The sequence below is a fragment of the Diabrotica virgifera genome, chromosome 9 (genome assembly GCF_917563875.1).
Source record: "Diabrotica virgifera virgifera chromosome 9, PGI_DIABVI_V3a".
NCBI classification, from domain to species: Eukaryota; Metazoa; Arthropoda; class Insecta; order Coleoptera; family Chrysomelidae; genus Diabrotica; species Diabrotica virgifera.
This window is the reverse complement of record NC_065451.1, coordinates 190,229,623-190,243,191: the sequence shown is the minus strand read 5'-3', so window position 1 is coordinate 190,243,191 and position 13,569 is coordinate 190,229,623. Positions and strand designations below refer to the sequence as shown.

Below are 13,569 nucleotides of genomic sequence, written 5' to 3'. Positions count from 1 at the left end.
TTCCCCGTTTGTTATTTTGGTGACCATTGCTGCTACTGTCTCCGTTGACTCTACAAGCTGTCTGTCAAATTCTTCATTTAATAAGCTGTCGAAGTACTTTCTCCTTTGTAATCCACAAATGCCAAATGAAAAGTTTCATTGTATTCGTTATACTTTTCAATACGTGTCTGTAGGTGTTTTATGGTATGGTATAACGTTTGCGAAATCCCGCTTTTCAACAGGTTGGTAACTATCGAACTTACTTGATAGTCTCTTGGTAATTACTTTTATAAGCAGTTTGTATGGGTGTCGTATAGGCTTATTGGTTTGTAATTTTCGAATTTGTGCTTGTCTTCTTTCTTGAATAGTAAAAGTACCTAAGCATTTTGCCAATAGAACCTTCATCTGGAATAGAACCTCCAGGAGGCACTTTTTCATTAAGATTTTAACTCCCCCCACTTTGTACTTGTAGTTTTACTTCCTACTGTAATCATCTCTTTTGTTATTCCGTCGTCTCCAGGATAGTGATGTCGGTTATAGTTACTTTCGAGTATTCGTTACAAATCGTTACTTTTGTATAAAGTAATCATTTACAGTATTCGTTACTTTGATTACTTTTGTATTTGAGTACCGGTAATCATATCGAGAATCGCATATCTCAGTATTTCGTATAAGTGTAAGATCCGATATAACAACGACCTTTACCGATCTACTTAATGGATAGAAATTAAATGATATGTAATCTATTACGTTAAAAATTATAAAAAACAAGGGCTGAGCCGTGCGTTCTAGGTTGCCCCTGAGGGCAGGCATGTGAGTAGCCCGCTTACCTCGACAAATCGTATGGACATCTGTTTCTGGGTACATGCTTTGTTAAATGATATATGTACCTCTCTCTGTTTCAGCTACTTCTCAGCGCCCTGTAATCCTGTAAAACTCTTCATAGCCTTCGCCCTTCATAGATAAAATTTTAGTTAACTGTAACTGTAGTGATACCGAACACTCGTGGAATACCGGTCCATGATACCGGTACAATACTCATATAGGTACTCGCTCTGATACGAAGTAATCAATCAAAGTAACGACTTGCCTCTCTGTATAGTAATCGTTACTTTCGGTATTCGTAAGTAACGAGTACTTTGTAACGAATAGATACTTTTTCAACATTACTACTCCAGGGGCAACGGCGTAACCAGGGTGATCCTAAAGGGGGGGGGGGGTTACATCTACTGCAAGGTCTCTGGGGGGTATGGTGTTAAGCGTATAGAGCTCAAAGTACATCCCAATGGGGGGTTTGGGGGTTATAACCTGGTTACGCCTATGTCCAGGGGCCTTTTCATATTTTATCTGTTTTAAGACATTTTTAACTCTTTGTTAGTAATTTCGGTAGTGTTTGAGATCCGTCATTTAGTATTCTTCGTTCCCCATCGTGGTTTTCTGGTTTTGTTCGCTAGATGGGTATAATTCGTTATAGTAATCTTCAACAATATTATTCTATCGGGATTTTGTCGCTCATAGTGATTCCATTTTTGTCTTACTTATCTTGTGTATTTGTTACCTATATGTATTTGTATATCCCTGAAGGATAACTAAATAGGATAAGGACGAAAGAAGGCGGATACAGTCGAACCCGCTTATTGGAATAGCCTTCGTGCCAGGCAAAATTATTCTTATAACCGGGATATTCTAATAACCGATCATTGGTGGCTAGCCGAAATAAGTGTACCGAATATACGTAATAATAGTATTTATATACTATGCCAATATGTATAATGTATATGGTTTTACGTCTTTAATAGAGTAGTGTAACTACTACTTATCTATGTATTAAATACCAAATTACATTATATGTATGTGAATGAATACAGTAATTAATATGAAAAATAATTAATATGAAATGTATGCAATATACATAGTGTGACCAACTCCAATTCAGTCGAATCCGGGACAATGCTGAAAAAAATACCTAAAATCCGGGACTTTTGAATGAAAATCGGGCCATTTATTATTTTTTAAAATATAGGACTCTAATATCATCATTTTATTGGTTATTTAACATTTTTATGTTGACAATGATATTTTTGATGGGCTTAATCAAATGATACGCCCAAACACCTTCCCGAGCTGCTGTCTCTAAATCAATGCTCGATGAAGCTGTTGGCTTGAAAAATTGAGTCAATTTTTTGCTGCTGGACGCGGAGCAGATACCTCTTCGGTGTTTTTCACTTTTGATGACTTAGTATATCCGCTCTACCACTGTGGGCGATCGAAAATTCCGATCCACAACTTCATGTCACTGTTAGAGTTACTTTTTTTTCAAAAATAGAAATTCTTCTTACAATATTTTATTGAAAGTGCAATATCGTTTCCTGTTTTTACTTTCTTGTGTTGGTTCCATATTCATATTAACAATAATAATATATTGGAATGAAAAAGTCAGGTCAAAAACAATAATTCCGAGATGGTCACTAATCGATTTTCGGATTCAAACTGATTCTGATTACTGTACTGACAATAAAATAAATGTTTAGATAAAAAAATCATATTGCAACGCAGCAGATTTGAATTTGGCTCAAAGCATGCAACGGTTTGGAAATTAATCATATTTCGCGAACGAACTCAAGAGGTTTATCTACTTAAAGTGGTTGACAAAACCGAAAAAAAAGATGCATCAGCAATCATTACATTACATCGTTCGATGCGGCATGCGTGCCTAGGCATGATTCATTGTGACATGAATTATTATTGTTTTTGAAGGGTCTTTTCGGAAGACGATAATTAAAACACACAAATAAAAAAAAATCCACAGTTTTCGTTTTCTTTCATAGAACTATTAAAATTTATACCAGGATAAAAATTTTGTTTTCGTCTCAACAATTTAATTTGATGTAAATTCTTAGAATAAAAACGAAAATATAGATTTTTACCAAAAAGTTGAAAATTCGGATGGCCCGGAAGCATATTTACAGATGCTTGCGTGTGTAGACACCAAGGTGTTGAAATCAGTTAGGGTTTGGAGAAACGGTACATTTACAGATGCTAGCGCGTGATGACACCACGGTGTTGAAACCAGTTAGGGTTTGGAAAAACAGTACGTTTACAGACGCTAGCGTGTGTTGACACTAGGGTGTTGAAATCAGTTAGGGTTTGTAAAAACAGTACACTTACAAATACTAACAGATTTGGACACCAGAGTGTTGAAACCAGCTAGCTTTTTTAGTGGTTATACACGCATAGATGCTAACGGCTATTGACTTTGATTTTATATACCTACTGTTGTGGAAAAATATTTAAGTGATTTAGATATTAATAAATAATTAAACGTTGTTGGGATATAAACAATAATATATTAACACAAAAAACAACATAAAAAATAATGTTGTTCTGAAGCTATGTGCTTGTGGCATTTTTATAATTACCTATTTAGATGGAAAATAAGCCACAATTAAATTTAAAAAAAATAATTTTATTAACGGTTCGACGCCCAAATCGGGTGTCGTTGTCAAAATACAAAATACGTACTACTAAATTAAACAAAAATGTTGTTGTTTAGTAAAAAATACTTTAAAATGTATAATATATGTATGAATTGCCAATATAAATGAGTCAGATTAAAAAAATTATTAGTAGAATTTTTTACTAAGCAACATTTTTGTTTAATATACAGGGTGTTTGGTAAAGAATGGGCCATAGCTTAACCTCAGGTTCCTGAGGTTAAAATAGGCCGGTTTAAGCTAACTTAACTTAGTACAAAGTTTATAATAACCAAGATACAGGGTGTCAAAGTTAAACTTTTTATTTATTTATTATTGAATATTTCCTGACAGATATGAGATAACAACATGAAATTTGGTATGTGGTGTTTTTTTGGGTCGAGAAAACTAAATTCTCTACCAAAAATTATGTATTGCCCAGAGGGCGCCACATACGCCTTTCAGCACTTATTTATTACGTTAAATTTTTTTTATCCCTCACTCTGTATAATTTTGATATTAAAATTTTTATTCTCCTATTAGTTTTACTTAAAAAAGCTATACTTCTTTCATCTCTCTAAACTCAACCGTTTTCGAGATAAACGCATTTTAAATCTGCGATACACCATCATTTTTAGCATAATATCATTGTAGTTACACCCGAAAAATAACTTAAAACCATAATAATTGTGCCAGTTCTCAAATTTATGGCATTGCATCGCAAATTCCATTTGAAGAAATTTGCGATACATTTTTGGATAATTTTATGGTTTTAAGTTATTTTTCTGATGTAACTACAATGATATTATGCTAAAAATTATGTTGCACCGCAGATTTAAAATGCTTTATCTCGTAAACGGTTGAGTTTAGGGAGATGAAAGAGGTATGTATACCTTTTTTAACTAAAACTAATAGGGGAATACAAATTTTAATGTCAAAATTATACGGAGTGACGGATAAAAAAAAAATGAACGTATTAAATGAGTGCTGAAAGGCGTATGTGGCGCTCTCTGGGCAACACATAACTTTTGGTAGGGAATTTAGTTTTCCCGTCCCGAAAAACCCCCACATACCAAATTTCGTGTTGATATCTCATGCCTGTCAGGAAATATTCAATAATAAATAAAAAAAAGTTTAACTTTGACACCCTGTATCTCGGTTATTATAAACTTTGTACTAAGATAAGTTAGCTTAAATCGGCCTATTTTAACCTCAGAAACCTGAGGTTAAGCTATGGCCAATTCTTTACCAAACACCCTGTAGTAGTATTTTTTATTTTGACAACGACACCGGATTTGGGCATCAAAACGTTAATAAAATTATTTTTTTCAATTTAATTGTGGCTTATTTCCCATCTAAATAGTTAATTATAAAAATTCCACAAGCAAATAGCTTGAGAGCAACATTACTTTTTATGTTGTTATTTTGTGTTAATATATTATTGTTTATATCCCAACAACGTTTAATTATTTACTAATACCTAAATCACTTAAATATTTTTCCACAGCAGTAGGTATATAAAATCAAAGTCAATAGCCGTTAGCATTTATGCATGTATATTAATTACTAAAAAAGCTAGCTGGATTCAACACTCTGGTGTCCAAATCTGCTAGTATTTGTAACTGTACTATTTTTCCAAACCCTAACTGATTTCAACACCCTAGTGTCAACACACGCTAGCGTCTGTAAACGTACTGTTTTTCCAAACCCTAACTGATTTCAACACCGTGGTGTCAAAACGCGCTAGCATGTGTAAATGTACTGTTTTTCCAAACCCTAACTGATTTCAACACCCTGGTGTCTACACACGCAAGCATCTGTAAATATGCGGCCCGCAAGCCTTGTCCGGGACGCCGGGACACAACTTTGTAATTCGAGCCATGTCCCGGATTTTTCGGGCTAGTTGGTCACACTAAATATACATATAGATATGTAAATATTTTCTTATTAAAATGCATATATAACAAAATTACTTATTTTTTCTTGAGAAATCATCGGTAATTATATCTTTTTTGTTGTTAATCCTCGTGGTCATCCTTAATCCATTGGTTGAATCAAAGTTGTATTTTCGGCAAGACATGGATTGTTACATTATTCAACCTCACGTCTGGTTAAAGATCTTTTCTTTTCAAATTTAACCAAGCCATGATTCACTTCTTGCAAACAAGTAGGTACTCTCTGGGTAAATTCTAAATATGTAAACTGCTTCTAAAAATTTTATAACAGGCAACTAAGTGGGTGGCAATATGTATAGAACTTTGTAGACAAATAAAAATTACTTTATGACTTATGCATTTATCGGCTTAAGATCGAATTGGTACTCGTAAAAAAGTAATAAATATATATTATCTACTTATTATGAAACCCTAATAATATGTAAACCAGCAATACAAATGTTATAGGCCCTTGACTACAAACCATAATACCAAACATAATTTAATTTTTTAGTAAATTGTACAAAAAATTTATTCGCTGACCTGAAAAATATTCTAATAAGCGGTATTATTTAATTTGAACATATTCCAATAAACGGATAAATTTATTAAGGAGTAAATGGAAAGGTTTCGGGATCTCGAATTCATATTCCATAAACCGAGATATTCATATAACAGGGATTCTAATAAGCGGATTCGACTGTATTATGGAAGAAGAATTCAAGAAAAATTGATAGGATTTGTATTTGATTTTACTGAACATCGAGGTAAAAAAACACAAAAGTAAGTACTAAAATTTTCGATTTTATTTCTTTAATTTAAAATTAGAAAAGTTGCTCCCATAATTATCACATCATTCGAGTTCTTGTCGCTATGCGATCATAAATATTGTGTTTAATCTAATTTGTTATCGAAATCTTCACATTCGTCTATAAAGTTCCTAAAACATAAAAGTATCTATAAGTAAAAGTAAAATTCAGAACATTAAGATTAAACCAAACATATCAAACACTGCTATATAAATGTTCCAAAAAAATCTTAAGGAAATACGGTTTAAATGATAAGGGTAATTTGATCCTTCAGTCTTAATACATTGTTAAGAACTGCTGCAAAATGACGTTGTGAAGGGTTTAGGCGTGTATGTTAAAAGACATACTCATATAAACATTTCCATGGTTGGTGTGCATACAGAGTTTGCTCTTCTTCTTCAAATGCAGTTCGTGTTATAGGCATTATTTTACGTTGGAATTAAGTATAAACTTTTAAAAATATACTTACCCTGTATAGATTGGTAGATCTGGTGACTTATAAATCCACATGTGCCTATAGCCATGTGCCTCAAGAAGATGGTATGTGACATTTCCTTGATATGAATAATCTCTGTTATTTATGGCAATGTTGTAAAGCTGAAAATACAAATTATTTCAATTAAAAAACACTACGTTTAAAAAAATGCAAAAATACAGGGGTGGGCATAAATCAGTCCTCGGAAACGACGCATGAGTGAATTCCACAGCTTTCTCCCGCGGTCAGCGTGCATTATCCAGCAACACGTCCGGCTGGGCATAACTCAGTATGCTAGTCGATCTCGAAACGAACGCATATTGGTTTTTTGTGGCCTCCAAACTCACCAGACATTACTCATATGGATTTCTTAATCTGGGGCATGCTTAGGAACAGAGTTCTTTCGCGAAGATCGAAAATGTCGAAGATCTTAAACATTAGATAACAATTGAGTGTTATCATAAATGAAGATTTCGAGATGTTTGGTCGCATTACTAATTCGTATTGAGATGAATGGTTAACTCTTTGAATACGTATTGTAAATATATAATTATTTTTTGAAAATTTGTCAGCTGACTTTTGCCCACCCCTGTTTAAAGTCGACAAAGGTGGATTGTTAAAATAAATTTCACTCAAGACGCTTGTCAGATATAAATTCTTTTGATATTTAATCATCATCACCATCATCATCATCATCATCCCCAGGCAACTAAGTGACGTCAATAACGTCGAGGAAACGTCAGCTTTTGGTTCAATATATACACGTGTTTGAACATTACGTCGTATAAACGTCTTTTGTATGTGATTTTAAATACGTAAGATTAATGACGTTAAAATACGTTTAAAAACACGTTTTCATTTCAGACAGCCCAAATCTGACGTCACAAAAATGGGAGGAGCTTAACGAGTTAATGCTTATAATGTATTGTATATTGACGTTTGCAAGCTTGAATTGTCATAAGAAATTTTTCATTTATTGTTTACGTGCTTTGTGTGATAAAAATAAGACTTTTCATTTAGATATTTAGTTGAAGAAACGTGTTCACAAATAAAAGAAATTAATTTGTTAACAAATTATTTATTAGTTTATATGTTGTTTCAGTTTTGACACAGTAAGTATACCTATATAAAAAGTGAAAACTCTATAATGTTGCATTGAGGGTACCTATTGTAATTCTATGCATTTTATAGTTTCCCATTTGGTTTTACTTTTAGCCTATAAGCTAAATTTAAAAAAGTTAAATGAAAAATTGCAATACCAACACTGCCCATACGAATAATTATTATTCTGTATTCTTAAAACCATAAAATGAAAAATAATCTAAAAAAACAACATAATAACTACGTTTTTTATATCACGTATTTAAAACGTAATACAAATGACGTCAATTATGGCGGGACATATTCACGTGACTTTCGACGTCGAAAAAACGTGACAAACTGACGTGGTTTGGTAATAATTATGACGTTTTTTCAACGTTTTGTAAACGATATTTGGTTGCCTGGGTCATTATCATCAACATCACTGGTAAGTCAATCGCCACGTATTTCGTAGCTCCGAACAAATCGTTTGATTTTGTATAATATACTAATTATTAATTCATTAGACATAAACTATCCTATTAAGTGCAATAAACTCTACAAAAAGTGCTAATTAGTTAGTGTAAAATTTGCAATCTAAAGTGCCTTTTGGAACAGTTTTTGTGAGTACATTTTATCATATTCGTAAACCTTATCAGCATATTCACAGTAAAAACTTTACAATGCCTACGTCACCTAATTGTGGGAATTGTTTAAAACCGATACCTGCCAATAATCGAAAACTTCAGTGCGATGGATGTAAACGACAAATTCACATGGGCTGCACAGAGGTTTCACTTGACGATCGGGTAACCAGACAGAAAGTTCGTGGTATTTGTATTCTGTGCAACTCTTGTAACACAAACGTTGCTAACATTTCTCAAATTAAGGATCTTTTATCTGATCTCAAATTAGATATTAACAGTAAAATGGATGCATTTGATAATAAACTGGCCGAATTAAATGAAAAATTAAAGCAGATTGACTCTCTTAAATCAGTAGAATTTGCGGATAATATAGCTAACGAAGCTGTTGATCGTATTACAAGAGCCAAAAATGTGTTAATCAGAGGCGTCCCCGAAGTGGGTTCTACATCTCAGGCTAAAAAAGATCATGACAATAATGTTATTACATCGGTATTGAGTTCTGTTGGGTGTCAAGAAACTCCGCTGAGTTTTTACAGGGTTGGCAAACCTAATCAACGTTTCCCTCGTATGTTAAAAGTGGTTATGTCTTCCGACTATTTTGCTAAACAAATTCTACGCAACAAATCCAAGCTTCTAGAAGATAAAGACACTGAATCCTTCTCCATAATTGACGACAAAACTCCAATTCAACAACAACGTTTAAAGACCTTCGAAGCGAACTGGAAACTAGAAAAAACAATGGTGAACGGGACTTGACAATTAAGTACATCCAAGGCATTCCTAAAATTACTACATTTCGCCATTGACCCAAACTCCTCTATGTTCAACGATTGGCTACTTCTTTATACAAACATTGCTTCACTTAATGCTAAATTTACTGAATTTGTATGTAATATTCAATTAATAACACCTCATATTATCTGTATAGCTGAAAGTTGGTTGAATAATAATATTCCTGACTCTTTAATTGCCATACCTAGTTACACTATTTATCGTAAAGACCGACAAAATCGCGTAGGAGGTGGGGTCTGTATTTATCTTTCGGAGTTAATTACTAATAACTTTTCTATTTGTGCTAAAGATATTCAGACTGCCAGATTAGATATTCTTCACCTGACTATCACCAGAAATTCATTTACCATGAATCTAATTTGCTTGTATCGTCCCCCTGATACCCAACCAGGAACTGATAATCTTTTTATTGAATTACTTGAGGAAATATCACTTCTTGACAATCTTGTTATCGTAGGTGACTTTAACTTTACCGATATCTCATGGCCAGCTATTTCGTTATCTGACGGTGTTAGCTCTCATAATTTATTTAAAAATTTTATTATAAATTCCAACCTGTCGCAACTTATCACCAAACCTACTAGATTTAGACTTAATAATCAACCATCAACGGTCGACCTGGTAATTACAAACGAAGAACAATTAATTTCAACGATAGACATATCTTCTCCAATTGGAAAATCCGATCACGCAGTGATAACTTTCCACATTCAGTTTAACTTATCGAAAAGTCTTAACAAAATGTATACAAAGACTATAACAGTTACAGATTTCTTTAAAGTTAATTCCGCTTTACATCAACTTAATTGGAATAACCTTTTTCATAACTTAATCGATCCCTCGTCAATGTGGGACACTTTTCTGGACACTACAACTAGAACTATTTCAGTTCATACAACTGAACGTCAGCTGTTTAGAAATCAATTAAAACCTTGGATCAACCTTGCCGCTACACGCTTAATTCGACATAAACGGAAGCTTTGGCAATCTTATAAACGCACAGGTTCCCTTGATGATTTTCTTGTTCACCGTAGATTTTCCAATAGAGTAAACAATCTTTGCTAAACCTAAGGAAAGATTTTGAAGAATCTATCATTGCAAGTGATAATAGTAAGAAAATTTTCCGGTACATTCGCACATCTTTATCATCTAAAGTCTCCATACCATTGCTTCAAAAAGCCGACGGGTCTTTATGTTCCTCGAATAAAGAATCCTCTGATGCTTTATCGCTGTTTTTCACTCAGGTTTTTACAGATGAACCTAATGATGCCGTTCCTCAAATAATGTGTCCACGTTTGCATGCAACTCTTAATGACATCTCTTTCACACCGGAGGTAATTAAACAACATTTACGGAAACTACGCAACAATTCATCGCCTGGTTTGGACGGACTAACCTCCTTTTTCCTAAAACAATGCGCAGATTCTGTAGCAATCCCTCTATCCCTTATGATGAATACTTCCTTTAATCAGGGTTATCTCCCTTCATCGTGGAAATTGGCTTCGGTTACTCCTATTTTTAAGAAAGGCAATAAACTTGATTGCAATAATTATCGCCCAATCAGCCTAGTACCTATTGTCAGCAAGATCATGGAAGCCATTATTTCCGAAGCTATGTCTGAGTTTCTCCTTCACGAAAATGTGATTCCTCACCAACAACATGGTTTTATTAAAGGTCGTTCAGCAATCACGAATTTACTCCATTGTGTTAACGATTGGTCGTCATCTTTAAACGATCGGCATCCTGTTGACGTAGTCTACTTAGACTTCTCCAAAGCTTTCGACCGTGTTCCCAAGCGTCGACTACTAGCTAAATTGGATCACTTTGGTATCCGCGGAAAGTTAAACCTTTGGATTCAGAATTTCTTATCTGATAGGTATTTCCGAGTTCGTGTTGGGGAAGCATATTCATCAGATAAACCTGTCAAGAGCGGAGTTCCACAAGGATCGGTACTTGGACCACTTCTCTTCTGTGTCTATACAAGCGATCTTCCACTCATTATATCTAGTAAGGTTTCCATTTACGCTGATGATACCAAGTTGTACGTTAATCCTATTGTTAACCAACATGTTCTTCAACATGATCTCGATATAATATTGAAGTGGTCCTTGGAATGGTTACTTCCTCTAAACCTTGAGAAATGCGTTGTACTACACATTGGCAAGAACAACCCGTCACTACCGTACTTTATAAATGGACATCCCTTAAGCTCGGTAACCTCCCACAACGACCTCGGAGTGATAATTAACAGTGACTTAAATTGGTCGGAGCATACTGTGTCGGTGTGTAAACGTGCAAACTCGAAACTATTTCTGATACGTAAGTGTTTTACACGTATTTCTTTAAATTCCATGTGCAGACTTTATTCAATATACGTCAGACCTACTCTTGAGTTTGCAGGACCGGTTTGGAATCCAGATCTCGCTCGTGACAAGGTATTAATCGAAAATGTGCAGCGTAAAGCTACAAGACTCGCATTCGGCTGCGTAAGACCTTGTTATGAAGATAGACTCACCATGGCTCATCTAACGACTTTCGAGCGTCGACGTCTTCGAGGTGATCTAATTTTGTGCTTCCGAATTCTGAAATACAACTTTGGAAACCTAAATACCATGTTTACCATAAACCGAGATGATAGATTAAGAGGCCACCAATACAAATTAAAGAAGGAGCAGGCAATAGCACGGTCCAGAGTAAACTTCTTGCCTAACAGGATATTTAATATTTGGAATAATTTAGATCGAGACACCATATCAGCAACTACAGTGAATACGTTTAAAAACAGACTGGATACGACAATATTTCATACATAAAAATTGCACGATGTTAAATTTTCTATGGATATTTTACTAATATCTCTTATTTTATGTAACTGTCAGTAGTTATTTTACATTGTTATTTTTCTTTGTTTTTGGGCATAATAGGAGCTTGCTCCTCTGCCCTTACTTGTTATGTAATAATAATAATAATAATATCATTATCATGGCAATACAGGCAACCTGGCAATACAGAGCAGGAAAACAACGAGTTACGTGATAACCTAGTAAGCGAAATGGCACGTGCGGTACAGGAGTTTAATGGAACAATCCCACTTAGCAGACCACCGCTACCACGAATAAACTCTTGTAAAAAACTAGGGGCGCTGTTACAAATTGTGAACACTGAAGTCCTACCCAATTATATCGTAGAAGCCCACACATTAGAATATTTGCACATGGTAATCTACTGTGCAGCAACAGCAATTGCTAATGTAATGGGCGTTAAGATCAGAACACGACGGGGTACTAATAACGAAAGAACTGGTAACAGAATTGCACCCTGGGAAAAAAGACTGCTCGGAAAGATTGAATTACTACGTAAGGATATTGGTATAGTCACAGAATACATACGAGGTGTAACAAGTAGAAAAGTCATCAGGAGAGCTGAAGAAATAATGCTGAGTACCGCAAGACACTCAAGATATGCTCCAGAAAACAACACAGCCCATCAGTGTCTGGATACATTAAAACAAAAACTCTCCGTTTATTCAGGGCGACTAAGGAGGTACAAAGTTAGTAACAACCGCAAAAGCGACAATGCTCTTTTTGAGAGTTCTGAGAAGGCGTTCTATCGAAAACTCAATTCCACTGTAGAACGTGTCGATAAGACTTACCCAAGCCAAGAAGAAATTCATGAGTTTTGGGGAAATCAACTTTCCACACCAGCTGCTCTTAACAACAATGCTGGGTGGATAGAAGATACGACACAGAACTGCCAACACTACATTACTACCCTTTACGAACCCTTCACTACTGAAGAAGTCTCAAATATCATCAAAGAGCTTCATAACTGGAAATCTCCTGGACCAGATGGAGTTCAAAACTTTTGGCTCAAGAAGTTTTGGAGTGTTCATGAGTGCTTATCAACACTAATTAATCATGTTATTTCTAATCCGCAGGATATACCAGCATTCCTAACTCAGGGTACCACTTATTTAATACCGAAGGATCAAAATAACACCCAAGATCCAGCCAAATACCGCCCAATTACTTGTCTTCCAACTTTGTATAAATTGGTCACATCCTGTGTAGCCCGGCGTATCTACCAACACTGTGCTCTGAACAATATCATAGAGCCTCAACAGAAAGGATGCGCTAAGGGTTCCATGGGTTGCAAAGAACAACTCATCATCGACTCAGTCATTTCTAACCAGGCGTATTCCAAAAAGAGGAATCTTTTTACTGCCTTCATTGATTACAAGAAGGCCTTTGATTCAGTGCCGCATGAATGGCTTATAGATATATTGAGAATATATAAAGTCGATGATAATATAGTGACCTTTTTAGAGCATATAATGACAGAGTGGAAAACTAGAATTCACCTTCAAATACCTGGTGAAAT

General features: G+C 34.8%; 1 protein-coding gene across 2 annotated transcripts in view; it reads right to left on the bottom strand.

The window, feature by feature from the left end:
• Positions 1 to 6,170: 6,170 nt before the first annotated feature.
• Positions 6,171 to 13,569, bottom strand: part of LOC114328997 (lysophosphatidylserine lipase ABHD12) — a 54,837-nt gene continuing 47,438 nt past the window's right edge. For both annotated transcript variants that reach the window (XM_028278003.2, XM_028278002.2), the window contains 2 exons: positions 6,665 to 6,792; positions 6,171 to 6,326 (listed from right to left, as the gene is read on the bottom strand). In XM_028278003.2, coding sequence (XP_028133804.2) covers positions 6,281 to 6,326; positions 6,665 to 6,792 — 174 coding nt within the window. In that variant the 3' untranslated portion in view covers positions 6,171 to 6,280. The remainder of the gene's footprint in view (positions 6,327 to 6,664; positions 6,793 to 13,569) is intronic.